General features: G+C 46.4%; 1 protein-coding gene and 1 non-coding gene across 3 annotated transcripts in view; both read right to left on the bottom strand.

The window, feature by feature from the left end:
* Window positions 1-8,211: 8,211 nt before the first annotated feature.
* LOC136311320 (U6 spliceosomal RNA) lies at window positions 8,212-8,313 on the bottom strand. Its single transcript, XR_010726723.1, has one exon. It is a non-coding gene; the product is annotated as a U6 spliceosomal RNA (small nuclear RNA).
* Window positions 8,314-9,432: 1,119 nt separating this feature from the next.
* Window positions 9,433-18,708, bottom strand: part of NPSR1 (neuropeptide S receptor 1) — a 99,823-nt gene continuing 90,547 nt past the window's right edge. For both annotated transcript variants that reach the window (XM_066239764.1, XM_066239766.1), the window contains 4 exons: window positions 17,634-17,710; window positions 10,939-11,025; window positions 10,342-10,522; window positions 9,433-9,523 (listed from right to left, as the gene is read on the bottom strand). In XM_066239764.1, the coding sequence (XP_066095861.1) occupies window positions 9,433-9,523; window positions 10,342-10,522; window positions 10,939-11,025; window positions 17,634-17,710 (436 nt within the window). The remainder of the gene's footprint in view (window positions 9,524-10,341; window positions 10,523-10,938; window positions 11,026-17,633; window positions 17,711-18,708) is intronic.

Genomic DNA, 18,708 nt, shown 5'->3' with positions numbered 1-18,708 from the left:
TTTCTTTATATATTTCCATCAAAACAACACATTGCAGCAGAGGGGATGCAAATCCAGCTGTCTGTTAAGTCGAACTGAAAGAGATTTTGCAAAAAAAAAAAAAAAGTTAAAACAGCTTCTCTCCTTGCTAGAAGTTTTTGGGGTTTTTTGGAGAAATATAGTTACTTTCTGTATAAAAGATATTTATGTTAATACGTAATACATGTATTATTTATGAATACGCTCATAAATAGTAAAATTTTATTTTTTTTCAGTTTTAGTTTTTAATGTAGTAAATATCAATGGATGTACGTAATCCATCTGAGCCGGGCTGCTCTAGAGGGCTTTGTTATGCAGTCACATCCACACCTGTCCCCCGGCCCCAGACTCAGGGACATCCGTCCTTGTTCCCAGACATCACGGCCATACCTCCCCACCTGACTCTCTCTCAGGCATCTGCCGTATTTTTGCTCCATAGGACGCACTTTTTTCTCCCCCCAAAGTGGAGGGGAAAATGCCCATGCATCTTATGGAGCAAAAAATACGGTATTTCATTAAGTATTTTAACACACCATTTGGTTCAGAATATTTTTTTTCTTATTTTCCTCCTTAAAACCCTAGGTGCATCTTATTATGCTCAGGTGCGTCTTCTGGAGCAAAAAATACGGTATATCCATGCAGAGCTACTTTAGATTAAGGTCTACCTCAATGGAGGAAAAAAGCCGCTTTTCATCCAGAGTGGCAAGAAGAAGGAATGAAAGCTGCCCTGGGTGTTTGCCTAACGCTATCTGGATAGTTGCGAGGGGTCAAGTGGGCTCTCAGGAGAACACATTTGACCTCAGGTGGGACCCAGGGCAACCTGGTGGAGGTAAGCGAAGGATGCCTGCACACTTCCTGGCACTGAGAAACCGGGGCTGTAAGCACCCGCATGCTTTTGTTCACTGGCTCTGAATTTCCAGCCCATGGAATTGCAGAGCGTCACCCGAGTGACTTGTACACACAGCTGTCCGTGCTCTGTCCAGCACCCAAACAGCCAGAATCTCTGGGGCTGGGGATCTAGACGTCGGTCGGTACGTTTTAAAAACTCATTGGGTGATTCTGTGATCCAGCCAGGTTTGAAACTGATCAACCACCTTAAAATCTGTCAGGTAGTTATGGGCATGTGTGAGTTATGTGCTGTTTGGCTCCAAATATTCTCCCAACTTCCTGCTGCTGATTAGTTCTTGGGGTTTAAGGCAGCCCTCTCTCCAGTGTTCTCTGTCTACGTGTAAGTCTCCCAGGGACTGCTGCATTCTAGGTGGGCTCTGTGAGTAACATCTTAGAAGGCGGATTCCACGCTTGCTCCACGCTGAGGCTCGAGGAAGGGTGGAAAGAATGGGGACAAGAAGGAGGAGACTTTTTGAAGGATATGGAAGTGGGAGGCCAGTAGCAAAAAACTTAGGGACTCCAGGTGCCCTGGGCAAGCAAGGGAATGAGAGATGGGTATTCACTTCTGCTGAGCTGACTCCCGAGGCTCTGTGGAGGAGCCAAGATGTTTCTGCAGACTGGAAGACGCTGGCATCAGGACCCCCTGTTACTGGATGCTCATGAAACACGTTGACCCCGCATGCGGAGGAGGAAGCCGGGTGACCTGCCAGCCAGCCGTGTCTGCAGTTGCCTGTATGTAACTGAGACCCAACTCACGACCTTCCTGTTTCCAGTCGGGATCTCTCTTCTGCAGTATTTCTAGAACAACCGTTCTAAAAGGCTTTTCACACAGGTTTTAGAAACTCTCTTTATTATGAAATAGAACACCTTCATAAAATGCACAAAAACACAAGTAGATATAGATGAACAAGTAATTCGAGTGGACACCCTCGTACCCGCCACCCACAGCAAAAAACAGAGCCCTGTAAGCTCTCTCCCAATGCAGCTCGTCCTTCCTGCAGAGGCGCCCACTCTTGGATTGTAGCAAAGGACATTTCATTGCTTTGCTTTAGAATTTTATGCATGTATCCTTGAACACAACAGTTTCCTTTTGGCTGCTTTTGAATTTTCTGTAAATGTAATCAGATAGTATCTTTTAATATTTATCTTCTACCTTATGTTTTTAAAGATATTTTCCATTTTGTGTCAAGTAGCTGTGGCTTTTTTTTTAATTTTGTTGCTTCAGAGTATTCTATTTGTTTGAAATATACCGTAATCTGTCTGTTCTATTGTTGGTGAGCATTGGTTTTGCCTCCAGTTAGGGGTCTTATGGTCAATTTTTGCACATGTATCAAGGTGCGCACAATTACATTCTTCCTCTGTAGTATGTGCATCCAGGAACAAAACATCAAGGTCAGAAGGTATATGTATCTTTAATTTTCCTAGTTAAAAGACCATAATTTTCCAGAATGGTTTTACTAATTATTTACCTGCTAGAACAAAATGAGAATTTCTGATAAGCTACATCCTTATAAACAATTGATATTGTTAAAGTGTTTCATTTTTGCTAATCTAGTGGGTACAAATTAGCATCTAATTGTGTTTTAATTTACTTTTCTCTGATGTTTAATGAGATTAAACACCTTTTTTATGTGTCTATTGGCCATGGGTCACTTCCTTTCTGAAGTCGAGTGCTGCCCATTTTTCTATCTGTCTTCTATTATCTTATTGATTTGCTTGAGTTTTTTAACTGGATCTTGGTCAATTGTGTGTGTTGCAAATATTTCCCATTCAGTAGCTTGCCTTTTCACCCTGGTTGTGATGCCATTTGATGAACAGAGTTTCTCATTTTAAGTAATCAAATTTCTCAGGCTTTTTCTTTATGAGCAATAGTTTTATATTTTGTTTAAGAGTTCTTTCCCCTATGATAGATCTTAAAGATATTCTCCTATATTATTTATTCAAGATTGTTTTGTCCTATGCAAATATATCCATTCTCCACCCAGAACCAATTTTGCATATCATCCACTAGGCTTCTATTTTAATCTTTTTCTCACATCAATGCCCAAATTGTCTTATCATTATGTATTGAAAAGACTACCCTTTCCTAATCTCTCTGCAATGCTACTGCTAAAATGTGTCAAGTTTTCCTGTATGTAGTAGGCACCTTTTTCTAGACTCTTTTTCTATTTTATTTGCTAATTTGTTCACTCTGGAGAAAATACCACAAACTTTATTACTATGACTTTATGATAAATTTTGGTATCAAGCTTTCCCAGTTTTTTCCTTCTTATTCAAGAATGTTGTGGCTATTCTTTTTCTTTTCTTTTTTTTTACAGAGACTGAGAGAGAGTCAGAGAGAGGGACAGATAGGGACAGACAGACAGGAAGGAGAGAGATGAGAAGCATCAATTCTTTGTTGCGGCACCTTAGTTGTTCATTGATTGCTTTCTCATATGTACCTTGACCAGGGGGCTCCAGCAGACTGAGTGGCCCCTGGCTCGAGCCAGCGACCTTGGGGTTTAAGCCAGTAACCTTTGGGCTCAAGCTAGCAACCATGGTGTCATATCTGTGATCCCATGCTCAAGCCAGCTACCCCACGCTCAAGGTAGTGAGCCTGTGCTCAAGCCAGTGACCTTAGGGTTTCAAACCTGGGTGCTCCGCATCCCAGTCCACTCTATCCACTGTGCCACCACCTGGTCAGGCTGTCTTAACTATTCTTGGCCCTTTGCATTCTTATACAAAATTTTAGAGGCAACTTAGCAAGCTCTACAAAATTCCTGTTGGAGCTTTGCTTGTCATTGTATTAATATTATAGATCAATTGGAGAAGAATTAATAATTTTATGATAATCAGTCTTTCAAATGATAATCATGGTATCTATCTATCTAGCTATAATTTCTATATTATGTGATCTATATAATTTTTAAAATAGCATTTATAGTTTCAGTATGTTTTGGTATAAACTTGATCATAATATCCACTTATTTTGTCTTTATTGACTCCAGGACCTACAATGATATCCTTAAAAAATGATACTGCTTATTTGTGTCCCCTCCCCCTCCCCCTCCCCCTCCCACCCTTGACCAGTCCCACCAGAGGTTTATTAATGTTACTGGGTTTTTTTTTGTTGTTGTTGTTTTACAGAGACAGAGAGAGAGTCAGAGAGAGGGATAGACAGGGACAGACAGACAGGAACAGAGAGAGATGAGAAGCATCAATCATCAATTTTTCGTTGAGACATCTTAGTTGTTCATTGCTTGCTTTCCCATATGTGCCTTCACCGTGGGCCTTCAGCAGACTGAGTAACCCCTTGCTTGAGCCAGTGACCTTGGGTCCAAGCTGGTGAGCTTTTGCTCAAACCAGATGAGCCCTTGCTCAAGCTGGCGACCTCAAGGTCTCGAACCTGGGTCTTTCGCATCCCAGTCCGACACTCTATCCACTGCACCACCGCCCAGTCAGGGCTTAATGTTACTGTTTTTAAAGAACAGACTTATATCTTTGTTGAGCTTTTAAAATTATGTTGTTTTCTAGATTTATTAATTTTACTCATACTCAGTCTTTTCTTTTTCATATTTCCTTTGGTTTTATTTTGGTGAATTGTCTAACTTCAGGGGATAGATAATTTGTTCATTTACTTTAAATTTTTCTTCTTTTCCTTTAAGTATTTATCTGTATCCCACAAATTAGCTAAATAATTTTATTACCATTCAGTACAATTGTTTCCTAATATCCATATACTTTCTTCTTTGATCCTAAGTCAGGGGTCAGAAACCTTTTTGGCTGAGAGAGCCATGAATGCCACATATTTTAAAATGTAATTCCATGAGAGCCATACAAAGACCCATGTACGGTACGCATTATCCAGTAAAAATCTGGTGTTGTCCGGGAGGACAGCTGTGATTGGCTCCAGCCACCCGCAACCATGAACATGAGCGGTAGGAAATGAATGGATTGTAATACATGAGAATGTTTTATATCTTTAATGTTATTATTTTTATTATTAATGATTTGTCTGCGAGCCAGATGCAGCCATTAAAAGAGCCATATCTGGCTCACGAGCCATAGGTTCCCGACCTCTGTCCTAAGTTATTGAGAAATATATTTCTTAATTTCCAAACACATGGGAATTTTCTAGTTGTGTTCCTGCTCTTAAGTTCTAGCACAATTGCCTTGCAATCAAAGACACTAGACCGCTGAGCTCCATCTTTTGCAGGTATTGAAGCTGGGTTTAGGGTCTGGCACGTGGCCCCGTTCTGTAACTGCTTCAGGTGTGCATGAAAAGACGGATTATTCTGGGGCAGTGGGGCCAAGTGCTTTTCCTGTTATTCATGACATTCAGATTGTCCAGGTCATTACTAATTTTTTGTCTGCCTCAGTAACTGGAATTGTTCTTTTTTTTTTTTTTTTTTTGTATTTTTCTGAAGCTGGAAATGGGGAGAGACAGACAGACTCCGCATGCGCCCGACCGGGATCCACCCGGCACGCCCACCAGGGGCGACGCTCTGCCCACCAGGGGGCGATGCTCTGCCCCTCCGGGGCGTCGCTCTGCCACGACCAGAGCCACTCTAGCGCCTGGGGCAGAGGCCAAGGAGCCATCCCCAGCGCCCGGGCCATCTTTGCTCCAATGGAGCCTTGGCTGCGGGAGGGGAAGAGACAGACAGAGAGGAAGGAGGGGGGGGGTGGAGAAGCAAATGGGCGCCTCTCCTATGTGCCCTGGCCGGGAATCGAACCCGGGTCCCCCCGCACGCCAGGCTGACGCTCTACTGCTGAGCCAACCGGCCAGGGCCAGTAACTGGAATTGTGATAAAATCCCCTACTGTGTCTGTGATTTTGTTTGTTTTGTAGTTTTTTTTACTTTAAAAAAAAAAACATTTTGAGGCCATGTTGTTAAATACATAGACATTTAGGATTATTCTATCATCGTATTGAACTAAGGCATTGGTCAGTTGACATGTGCCTGTATAACTCTGCTCAGACTGCTTGCCTGAGACTCTGTTCAGTCTTATTCCTGTGGTGTCACCAGCTTCCTTTTGGTTTTGTTTCAATGGGACCCCGTGGTCAGTGCTTTTACTTCAACTTCTCTGTAGCCTTGTGTTCTAGGTCTGTCTTTTGTGAACAACAGATAGCTTATTTTATTTTATTATTTTTAAATCCACTCTGACCATCTTTGGTTATTAACTGGAGGACTCGATCTGCTTACAGGGATTATGGTTATTGGTATATTTGGATAAAATATTCTCCATTTTCCTATGTGCTTTCTACTTGTCCCAGCTCCTCATGTTCCCGTTTCTCCCTTTTCTCGCCTCCTTTTGGACTGCTTGAGGGATTTTATCACTCGGTGTTCCTTCTCTTTTAGTTTGGAAGCTCTAGACCTCTTCATTTCTATTATTTTAGTGACTACAGCATGCATTCTGGAAATTACAATGTTCATTCTTGGTGTAACAATGTCTAACAGTAATCTGTCCTCTCCCCTCATTCTGGGTAATTCAAGGGCCTTTAAACAACTTACACTTAGCTTACTCTAGATGTGTGTGATACTGTTGTATGTACGAATATTAACACCGAGCCAGCCTCTTGGAACCTCTTTGGGGTCCCCGAGCAGTCTGAATAACCACGAGATTAGATGATCCAAACCTTCATCCACTTTAATATTTGATGAACTTGGAATTGCACTTTAAGAATATTAACTGGGCTAGCCCTGTTGTGGATAATACATTCTTAAAAGACAATAGCAGAGAAAGGAGGCATGGGTTTTTCATATTTTCAAAAGCAGGGAGGCTGACACCTAAACATGTAGGGTTTATCTCCTTTCAATTAATGCAGCCGAAAGCTTCGGGGAACCCTGGTGGACCTGCTCATGAAATGAGATAATATAGAAATGACGCTAAAAGAACCGCAGTGGCCGGCCAGTCTGGGGCTCACCTGCGGTGATTCTACAAGAGCAGAATCACTTAATTTCCTGCTTCATACATTTCCGTTTCCCCAGCAGACGCGGCCGGTGGTCCCTTCCACACTGCCGGCGTGGAAGGGAGAGGCAAAGCCACTTCGGCATATGGTATCCAAACAGAGTGAGGAAGACAGTTTAAAACTTCATGTCTGTTCAGTTTAAAAGGGATACATTCCTCCCCCTCCCACCTCATGATTAATTACAAGTTAAAGCCATTAAAAAAAGGTGGTGGTACCACTTTGTGGGAGGAAAAAAGATGGGAGATGTTTTTTGGTGAGATTGAACTTCAATTTAAACTATGCCCCCTAAATGCCCTTGGCAGCAGAGAAGTTTATACCATTGTATTTGATTTAGTTCAGTAAAGTGGAAACATTTTCTGCAGTGTGGCTGAATATGTGAAGCACACCTACTCTTTTTTTTTTTCTAATTGAGTTTATTAGGGTGACATAGTTAACATAATTACACAGGTGTCAGGTGCCCGATTCTATAACACATCTCTGTGCACCGCATTGATGTGTTCACCCCCCCCCCCAAGTCAAGTCTCTGTTCATCGCCAGTTATCTCTCCTCCCCTCTCCTCCACCTCCCCCACTCCTCACAATCACCGCAGGGACAGCAGAGCAGTGTGCCGAGCAAACCTGGTCTGGCTATCCTAAATTTTCACCTGTGCCTGAAGCTATGTGACAATGTAACCAGAGACTTCTTTGATATCTTGGTGTGGGAAGTAAGTGTCTTTATTTTTACAGAGCGCCCTCTGGCTCCGTGACCCCACTTGGCACCCAAGGCTACAAACAGTGACATCACAGCACTAAGCTTCTCATTCCCTTCAAGAGCCCCCACGTATTTCTGGTTTTTCTCCACGGAGGAACGATGTCACTCCGGCTTCATCGTGAACTTCGGGGAAGTTACCATTTCTAAAGGGCAAGTGACTCAGCTCTCAGTCACTGAGTCATTGGTCCCCGGGGGAAACACTTCCAGAAGCTCCGACTCTCAGGATATAATGTAACTCTTGTCTCAATCTCAGAACCCGTAATCCGTGAGAAACCACGCGGCCCTCTGCTCCAGCCTTCCTCCCTTCTCATCTGACAGTGGAGACCACGGATGCCCAGAAACACTGAATGACGAGGTGTCCAAAGTCGTAAGACTGCTAATGACCGGTGTGCTCATACTGTTGAAATCCTGTTTCACCACACTCAGCAAATACCTGGAAACGAGGATTCCAGAATCCACACTGGCATAAAGCGAGTTTCACCGTAACGGCAACGTATCCTGCAGCCGCTTGTAGCATTATCTTTTTTTTTTTATTATAAATTTTTATTAATGTTAATGGGATGACATTAATAATTCAGGGTACATATATTCAAAGAAAACATGTCTAAAAATATGGAACGCTTCACGAGTTTGCGTGTCATCCTTGCGCAGGGGCCATGCTAATCTTCTCTGTATCGTTCCAATTTTAGTATATGTGCTGCCGACCTCCGGTCTCCCGGGGGACGGGAGGCACCGCTGACACTCGTGTTCCCAGTTTCTGAAGAGCCCACCGCCTCACTCACACTCTCCTTCACTTCCAGAATCTATCGCTGGATTCTGATGGTCGGCATGCCGTGTCTTTTGCAGACCAGGATTTGACAGAGATTGCAAACTAGTCAAGAGAGCCCGGGCCTCCTGTTTTGCCGTCTGGGACACCGGCCAGGTTCTGCTCTGTTAATTGGCACGCCTGCAGGCGGCTGTATATTAGCCACGAGTCTGTGGGTCTTCTGCGGCCCATCTCGATTTAAAGTGAAACGTTGAAAAGCCCTTCTCAGCCACTCCCCGCTTCCAGGGATGCTCAGGCTCAGGTGGCTGGGAGGGAGGCAGCCTTCCAAAGGCGCGCATTGCCATAAAACCAGAGTGCTCAAGCTCTCGGCTTCAGAAGATAATTCTCAGAAAGATGGTGACGGAGGAATCTGATTTCTGCCCAAGGAGATACTTCCCCTCAGGTCACGTAGAGTTGAAAAGAGGAATTTATGGAAAAATGCCACTGTGACCTTAAACATGCAGTCTCTGGGTTGTCATCGTAATGAGGAATGGAATGCTATTAAAATATACAGCACATTTTAATGACTGCACCAGGAGTGGGCCAAAAAAAAAAAAAAAAAAGTTGAGCTCAGAATAATTCTGGGAAGGAGGATTTTGCCAAGGAGATTTTAATGTCAAGGATGTATGTGAGGCTAAAAATAAGCAGCTCACACGCATCCCGGAGCTGTGGGTGGAGAATGTATATATAATCAAATTAAATTCTTCCATTTCCCCTTATGGAAAAATCCGGTGGTAAAAATCGACTCGAAAACATTTAGTATATATTCGCTTGGAAGATTCCGAAAAATGCCAAATTCCAGACTTGTCAGAATAAACCCCACCAGCGCTTCCTGGCTGAGGTGTTATGTTAGTAGACGACAGCGGCCAGCGATATACAAAGAAATGATAAAGCGCTTACAGCACCCTCACGCCTGGAAAAGCCACAGGGGTTCCGCTCAGGCTCCATGATCTTGTTCGAGGTGGTGACGGGGACCCCAGGAGAGCTGACGGCTCAGCCCAGCACTCCCACGGGCCCCGGGTCTAGATGAACTCTGGCTTGGACAGAACCTGCATTTCGTGCTGCTCGTTTCTCGCTGGCCCAGTCATTCTGGAATCCTGTGACCTTTGCGCCCTAGAGCAGAGTCGGAAAATAATTTGACTTGACACACAGGGAAGTAGGAACGTTCAGAGAGAACAGTTAGGGAGACTGTATTAAGGAGCGGACACTGTGCTAAGCATTTTCTGTGTCACACGCCCGACTTTCCATCTGCACTAATTACATCCCCTCCTTCCTCTGGTTCCTACCAGAGCCCACTGAACAGACATCACTGGCCAAGAGGGAGCCGCTGCTCTTGGCCCCATTTTACCGGTGAGCAAGCGGACGTTTATGGAAGTTAAATAACGTGTCCAAGGTCACAGAGAGCTATGAGTCCGCAGTGGCAGAATTTGAGCCTCAGCTACTGGGATGAAACCCAGCCTACAACCCTGCTATCATTCTATTTTATATGAATTTCTCCTCCCAGCCCCTGTGGCTTGTGCCGGCAAGCAGCTGAAAAACAGCAAAATGACTGAGGAGTTGTGGGAGGAAGATAGGTCAGGTCTGCGACTAACTACTCCGACAGCCTCAGTCGTGTCCCTTAGCCGGGTGGGCCTTCGTCTGCCCCTCTGTGAAGTGGCACTCACACTCTGTCCCTGCTGTGTGTGGAGGCACTTCGGGTGCAGATGTTGGAACCAAAGAAAGGTCTTCTCTCTGTGACCTGGTGACGATTGCTCGAGAAGGTGATGTGGCGTGAGACCCAGGGCACGGGCCCTGGCCTGGGTCTGCGTTTCCCTTTGTTGAACTAGCTGGACCTTCCTGACCCTCAAGTGTCTCATCTATAACCCGTGTGGGGAGCGCTGGGACGAGGAAGACTCCCCCCGCCCCCGGGGAGTGGCTGGCACGCCCCTGACCTGCGGGGGAGGCGGAAGGAGCTGCTGAAGGTTAAGTAGATGAGGGGGTTGATGGCGCTATTCAAGGCTGGCAGGTTCTGAATGATCACAGAGGCGTAGAAGCGCTCCTTGGTGTCCGGAAGGAGGCTGAAATTGTCCAGCATGTCGAAGAGGAAGTACGGGCTCCAGCAGCAGATGAAGGCTGGGGGGGGGGGGGAGAACCATGAGCTCCCCGAGAGGCCAGGACCCAGGACCCGGGACCCGTTCCTTAGCAACCGGGATTCCTCAGAAATACTTGAAACAGTTGTGTGTGGGAACCTTCATGTCATGTTTCCTTACATACACACAGAGACGCACAGACACACCCCTGCAGGTGCGTCCCTGGAGCCCGTCCCTCTGTGAAGAGGGGGTCCCACTTGACCACTGCTGTGACTCTTGATTGAAAGTTTGGGAACTTCTGGAGAAGTTCCACACATTCCTCTCGAATCAGACAGAGGCGGAAGTGTGTCCGTAGACAAAGCCCCTTCCCCTGCGGGCTCTCCCCCACCGGGTCCTGGGGACAAGTGTGCTTTTGGAACCCTCGCACAGCTCCGCAGCACGAGCGGGGACATTGCTTACCGAGGATGATGACCATGCTGTACTTGATGGCCTTGATTTTGGCCTTTGAGATGAGCCCCCGGTTGTAGCTGGCGCACAGTTTTCCGTCTGTGGACATGAAAAGCAAACGGGAAAATGAAGTGCTGTTTCTGCCAGTACATACATTGAAAGTCAGCTCCACAGCCGTCACGGGACCACTTCTATCCTGCTCACCCGGGCCCGGGAGGACCTCCCCGGACGTTTTCAGAGTAACCATGGCTCGGGGCTGGATGCTGGAAACTGCTCAGTTTGCAGCTTAATAGAAAGTGCAAATATTTTGGGACATCCAGAGTCTCAGGAGGCTTGGCTGGATGCCGAGCCAGCTGAAGCTGGAATGAGCCACGGGACCATGAGGGACGGTGCAGAGACACCCATCCGGTTGCTCTGGCAACCGAGGGCAAAGCCATTTTCTTAGACTAGTTACCCCCCCCCCCAACTATCTCCTGCATCTGACTCGTGCATCTAACTTAGAAACTCCACTGTGACAAAAGCTCAAACCAGGGGGATATTAACAAACAAAAACATCCTAAAGATAAACATAAAATCCACTGGGATATCAGCTTGATGGAGACAGGACCCCCCCCCCCCGCATTCCTGTATTCCCCGAACTTAATGAGTGACGGGTATTTTTTGAATGAATGAACACAAACCCCTCTCCAGTCAAGCAGTGGTAAAATGAACGTTGATGAGCGCAGGCAGCCTTCAGTGTAATTGCTCCTAGTGAAGGGAGCAGGGAGCTGGGAAATTTGGGGTGCAGATGTTGGGTGCGAGGTCCCCTGGTGCTGTGCAGGAGTTTTTACTGGGGGAAGGGGCCCTTCCTCTGGAAGCATGCCCTGCCCAGAGCATACCCTCACTGAAGGAAGCATGGGTAGGATGCCAACCCATGCACCTTCAGCTGGTTGCCATTGATCCGGGCTCAATGGGCACAACCTTAGTGGTGGCCCAGGTCAGAGGCCCACCCCGGGCATCTGAGTCACACAGGGCAGGGCACTTGTATCCTAGAGGCTGGATACTGTGCTCACGTGTCTTCCCTACATTGTTAAGATTTCACGTTTAAAGTTTATTTCAACCCCTTTGGGAACTGGTATGGTTACTTTGGCACTATTCTGACCCCCCTCCACTCCAATCAAGTCCAAATCCCCTAAGCATCACACATCTGCTAGAACGGAACAGAATAGGCTAAAAGAGAGACCTCCTGTTGTCCGGGAACTTGCAATTCGGCGTGAAAGATCCCACACACCCCACAAAGCTGGACAACACGAGAGAGAGACAGACACCACGCGCGGACGGAGGAGAGAGCCGCTCCCCCACCGCTCTCAGGAATAATAGGAATAGGGGCTTTTCATGTGCAGTGAGCCGACATGCTGATTGTAATTGATTCTTTACTTCTTAATGCATGTCTTGTATTAGACCTTCACATTAATCTGTGCTTGTCACAGGACCACGAAACTTCAGTGGTATAAGGAAGCAGATGCTTCCGATGCATCGAAAGCAATGGTTCTCAACTGGGGGCAATACTGCTCCCCTCCTTGAGGTTATTTGGACGATGTCTGGGGACACATCGTTGGTTGTTGCATTGGGGGGAGATTATTACTAGCACATAACAGGTAGGAGCCGGGCTGTTCTGAAACATCCTTCAGTGCATAGAACAGCCCCCCCCCACCCCACAACAAGGAAGTGTCCGGTCCTGAATGCTGATGGTGCCCAGGCCGAGACACCCAGGTTCCAGGGTGGTATCCCGGGAAAGGCACAGGCTCCGGTGTCAGACCCGAACACAGCCCCGGCTATACCAACTGCTAGCTGAGTGACCACAGGCAAGCTGCCTCCTGTTTCCAGCCCCAGTTTTAAAAATGAGACATGAAACACCAAGTTCACAGTTATCTCGAGGATTAAAAATAAAGAACTGTTGTCAGACCCCATGCTGCGTGTGTCAGTTCCACCGGATGAGTCGGATGAATGGGGTTTCAACTGTGTTTCAGGAGGAATGGGAGCTGCCTTTATGGAAGTGGACAGAAGGTGTTACTATATTTAGACGGTTTATTGTGTGTGCTACATTGTTATCTGTGCATAGGAATTATAGACATCCAAAAATTATCAGGGAGGATTAGACCCACGGGAGGCAAGCAGAAGGGACAGCAGACCAAATTGTATCCTTACAAAGTGTCCTCATTTGCTAAGAGTAGCAGCTGACTCCTAGACTGAATGGCCCGGAAGACCTAGCTGGTTTTTCAGAAAAGTTCTCCAGAATGGCTTTGGTGATCTGAAACATGCTTTCAGTGGAAACGTTCAGGCCTTTCCACAGGGCAGCTGGGTGACAATATAACCAACAACCTGCCCTTTAATCTCCAGGCGAGTTCAGCGAGGGGCATCTTTGACCTGACCACTGAGGACATGCAAAGCCTCCAGCTCCTAAAGAAGGCTCTTCAAAGACAGCCCCACGACAAAATGCTGCTGCTTCTCCTTTATTGGGAGATAAAAGGATTAATTCTACCTGGTCGGGGGCCCTGAGCTGGAGTGAAAAGCAGTCCAATTCAGCCGTCACTGTGCATTAATAACTGGGGGAGCTTAGGGAGGGCAGGTCCATTGAGTTCGGCAAATTGCCTCGGGATGTTTAGTTCTGGTCTGAGTCCCCGGGGCCCACGCTGGAAGTCAGTCCCCAAGTGGCCAGTGCCGCCTCACCTGCCCCACACTGCTGCCCCTTGTGGCGCCACTGGGAATCCACTCCTGCGGGTTGAACACAGAATGGGGGGGGGGGGGGGGGGGGAGTGTTGTCCTGGGATTTTAAAACCAGGCAGAATTTACCCCTGGCGGTAGGGGAGCCGGCTGCGGACCTGTAATGAGTGCAGGCGATTTAGTTTGTTAACAAGGAAGTCTACCTAGTAATAGTTTGAATATTTTTCGTATGTTGGGAACTTTGTATATTTTTTCCATGTGTTGAGAACTTTATCTATTTCAGGTTGATTTTCAAAATTAAATATTTTTAGAAGGTATATCTGATGGCAAAAAATTTTTTTTAAACTTGACATTCGTTTTTGATTTCTGATCGTTGACAGCCTCCTTATCTACAAATATAACCCACGTATTACATATTTCTGCTCAACTGTGGCATGTTGGCTACTTCTTGCCCTAGGGTGGTTTTTCTTTTTTTTTGACCTTCTAGCAGTCCCAGAGGTCACAGCTAGCTGTGGGGATGTATGACCCAACGGACCTAGCTCACAGCCTTTTCTGTTCCTCAGCTCCTCGGCTCAGGCAGAACCAGGACCCCTGATGAGGCCTAAAATCATTGTGGCAGAGACAGGTTAGCTTCCATCAAACCCTCTCCTTTTCCCCCAGGGGCATACAGCTAGACTACATTTCCCAGCCTCCTTTTCAGCAGGCTGTAGTCATGTGACTAAGTTCTGCCTATGGGAACACAGGAAGAACCTTTGTATACCAGACCCAGGCCTGGTGCAGATACCGCCCCCCCCCCCCCCCAGCAATCCACCATGGTGTCTTCTCCCCACCCCGCCTGCTGGGTGTTGATGCAGAGGGACGCCTTAGTAGCCATCTGTTCTGGGTGGTGGATTCTTCAATCTGCTGTGTTATTGAAAACCGGTGTGGATCAGTGCCCTTGTCTTTGACCTTTACTGTCAACTGGCCTTTGATTGAGCAAAACCCAAACTTCTGTTCCATTAGGGCTACAGTATTTTGGGCTTCTCTGTTGTAGCTGCTAATGTTTCCTTAATGGAAGCAGAATTTGGTACTGCATCTGAAGTGCTATTGTACTGAAAACCTGATCCGTGTGGCATCGGTCTGGTGGGCAGGCGGCAGGTGGCCAGAAACCTGATACTAGAAACTGGGATGCTAGAGAGCCATTGGGCAGCACTGTCACACGTGATACTTGGGAAGGCAGATGGTGTCCCTACTGAGCCTAAAACCCAAAGGACAAGGTTGGTGTAGTGGTCAGTGCTCTCCAGAGAAACAAAACCAATGGAAATACATATGGATAGATACAATGATAAGGGAGCTAACTGGCCCTGGCCCACAGATTAAGCTACAACATTGACAGGTTGTGAGCAGCAGAGGCCCATTATCAATTATCACTGAGGCAGCGATCAGACCAAGGACGCTGCCCCTCACCTGCTGTTTCTGGTGGCCTCAAGCTAGCATCTATTAAGTTGAAAGACAGGAACTGGTTGAGGAAGCGAAGGACAAGTCAGACCTGTGAGTTCTATTAACAAAGGTTTTTTTTGGCTATGGTTGCTGGCCCATGAAACTGACCAGAAGCAAATAGATCAGAAGCCTACTGAGTTTTTGAGAAGTAATATTGCCAAGTAAACCGTGAGCTCGATGTCTTTGTCAACACTTAGAAATATCAGACTTTAAAATTGTTATTAATCCTGTGGGTAAAACATTGTATCTAACAGATTTAAATGTGTACTCTTCTGATTATCAGTGAGGTTGAGAATCTTATTTGTGGCCATTACTCCTTTTTCCTTCTGTAAAATGCCTGTGTCTGGCTCAGTTTTTTCCTATTTATCTTTTTAAAAATTTCTTTGATTTTTTTTTTTTAGGACTTCTACATAAATTCTGGATACTAAGCTTTTCCCAGGTAATGTGTTGCACAAAATTTCTTACCCTTTGTGGCTTGATTTTTAATGTATTAACAAAGTCAAATGTATCCATCATTTCTTTTATGGCTTAATGTGTCTTGTTCCTTGGTTAAGAAATCCTTCCTTACTGTAATGTCATAAGGATATCGCCTTTTCTTTTATAAGTTTTTTTAAAATTTTTATTTATTCATTTTTAGAGAGGGAGAGAGAGAGACAGAGAGAGAGAAAGAGAGAGAGAGAGAGAGGAGAGAGAGAGACAGAGAGAGAGAGAAGAGGGGAGGAGCTGGAAGCATCAACTCCCATATGTGCCTTGACCAGGCAAGCCCAGGGTTCGAACCGGCGACCTCAGCATTTCCAGGTCAATGCTTTATCCACTGCGCCACCACAGGTCAGGCCTCTTTTATAAGTTTTAATAGTCAGACGTTTCACATTTAAGTCTTGAATTCACCTTAAATTTGTTTGCCTATGAATTGAGGTGAAAATCCAGTTTTCTTTCTTTCCCTCTGATCTTCTGATATATAACAAGTTTGCATATACATGTAGTTCTGTTTCGGGGCTGTTGTATTTTCTCTTTGTCTACTGTATTGTGTCAATACCACACCCTATTGGTCACTCTGACTTTATGCTCCATCTTAATATTTAGTACAGTACACCTCTCCTATCTTGTCCCACTTCTTCGGCAGTACCCTCGCTGTTCTTGGCTCTTAAATTTTTCATGTACATTTCAAAATTGGCTTGTCAAGCTCAATAAAATACTCCACTTCAATTTTGATTGGAACTGTAGATTGGCTGGGGAGAACTGACATCTCTTTATGCTATTGAATCTTACTATCCACGAACATGCTGGAAGATTCATTTACTTACGTCTTTACTTTTTTTTCCCCCCAAGAAGTTCTTTATATCTTTCACTAAATGTAGTTGTTGGCAGAGAAGCCCGTGTTACCCACGTGTACTGATGAAAAAGGTGCTAAGAGCAGTTCATGGGCTTATCCTAAGTCAACAGAACCCAAACCCAGCTCCTCCTCCAAAGCTGTTCTGCCCACCTCACTCTGCTTTGTTCAACATGCCATTTGGATAGAGCAGGAATCACATCCTGTCTTCCAAGTCATAAGGGCCAGACACAGTTATATCCAGATGTTATACTTTGTCTTTCCATGGCTGCGCCTCCCCCATCTCCTGCCCCCATGCAATACATCTGCTATCTCGTAGGCGTGGATAGGTACCCCTGCACATCATGAGCATGCTGGCTTATGAAAGATAACGACGCACAAGTGTGGGAACCCCATCTTCTCTACCCCCCTGCCCTCCACACTTGTTTGTGGGAAAGTCTACTGATCATGTATTACATAGTTCATTTTCCTGCTTTCCTTTGAGGGGGGAGCAACTAGACATATTTGCCAGTGAGAACAGTGGTTAAACTAATGATGACTTGAATTTTGCAGCCTGCGTTTACCAGGTGAACTTCAGTTCACACTGATCGTGGCTGACACCCCCGTGGCTGAGTGATCAGCCCGGCATGCTAACACCACCGGAGAGCGTGTCTCCTGGCCAACTCCTGAGCTGCTTGGCGGTGATGGCAGATAGGAAATACTATATGAATAAGATGCAGAGGATACGGCTTCTCAGACTGCCATCTGCTCTGCACTCCGGAGGGGGTCCAGGCTGTTCTGTGGATCAATGGCAGCTCTCTCCATCTGTGAACTCAGCCCATCACAGATGTCTACTCCAGAGTTTCGGTGTTTTCTTGGGACAGTCCTGTCTTTTCACCCCAGTGTCCTCCTCATAACCAGGCCTGAGAGGCTGGGGTGGCCCTGAATTCTGGCTCAGAGGCTGCTTAGCAGGACCCTCTGCTGGTACAGCCTGGCCAGGCTGGAAGTGCCCTTGCCCCCTCCCAGTTTCCAGGGAGGCCGGGTGGGGAAGGCAGGGCCTCCCTGGGGCAGCCTCCCGTGGGTCGGGTCTGCCCCCAGGCGCCAATATGACAGTGCAGGCATGTTCTACTCAGAGCCCAGGCTCGTGTTTGCTGGGGGAAACCCTCTCCAGAGGTGACATCAGCCGAGGGCTGGGTAATTCAGGTTAGAGATTTACCTGAGCAGTTGGAAATCACCATCTCAGAAGTTTTGCTTTTAATCCAAATGGTTCGGATCACGATGGCATAGATGACGCTGTGGGGAGGAGCAGAGGGAATAGTGAGATGGCGAGTGGGTCCCCAGCAGGAGGACACAGGGAGAGCGCCACTCCCGCTTCCCGAGCGTGAGGTGCGGAGGTAGGAGTTGCCCTGTATTCGCCGATTACAGAGTACGGTTGAAACTGAAAGCCACCAGAATGATCAGTTGGATGCAGAACTATCTTTTTGAAGTGAGGAGGCTAAGAGTGGTGAAGTTACATTTCTCTAAGATCGCCCCAGTGGGTAGAGGTATAGCTGAGATGAGAATCCGAACACAGGGTTTTAGATTTGTAAGTGACTCCACTACCTGCTGGTGGCATGACGGTGACTTTAGACAGCCTTTACTGTGGCCCCTTGCTTCCTGTCTCTGGTGGGCAGCCGGTTGTGTAATCCTCTCCCGTTGAGTGTGACGAGACCTGCGACTTGCTTCTCTAATCGATGTGTTGGGGTGAAGGTGATGGGGTGCTTGTGATAACAGAAGAGCGTGGCATCTGTCTTACTAGTGTCTGTCTCCACCGCTGGCTTTGAAGAATCAATTAATTTCTGAGACTGCAGGATCGGGCATCCTACAGCCCCTGGAAATTAATTCAATGAGAGATGGGAAAAGATCCTCCTTCAGTGGAGCCTCTGACGAGCACCCCCGCCCTGGCTGACACCTTGCGTGTTGCCCTGCCTGAGCAGATGACCCAGATAAGCCATGTGCAGACTCCTGACCCACAAGAACTATGAGATAATACAGTGTGTTGTTTGAAGTCACCAGGTTCACTATCCTTTGTGATCAAGCAATAGCTAACAAATTCACTAATATAGGCTGAATGTATGTGTCCCCCCAAAACCTCTGTGTTCAAATCCTAATGCCCGCTATGAAGGTATATTGATAGTCTGTGGAGGTGGGGTCTTTGGCAGATGCTTTAGTCATGAGGGTGGAGCCCTCATAAATGGGATTAGTGCCCTTCTAAAAACAAGCCTTAGCCTATTCCACCATGTGAGGACACA

The sequence above is a fragment of the Saccopteryx bilineata genome, chromosome 7, assembly GCF_036850765.1.
Source record: "Saccopteryx bilineata isolate mSacBil1 chromosome 7, mSacBil1_pri_phased_curated, whole genome shotgun sequence".
Classification (NCBI taxonomy): domain Eukaryota; kingdom Metazoa; phylum Chordata; class Mammalia; order Chiroptera; family Emballonuridae; genus Saccopteryx; species Saccopteryx bilineata.
This window is presented reverse-complemented; position numbering and strand designations above follow the sequence as displayed.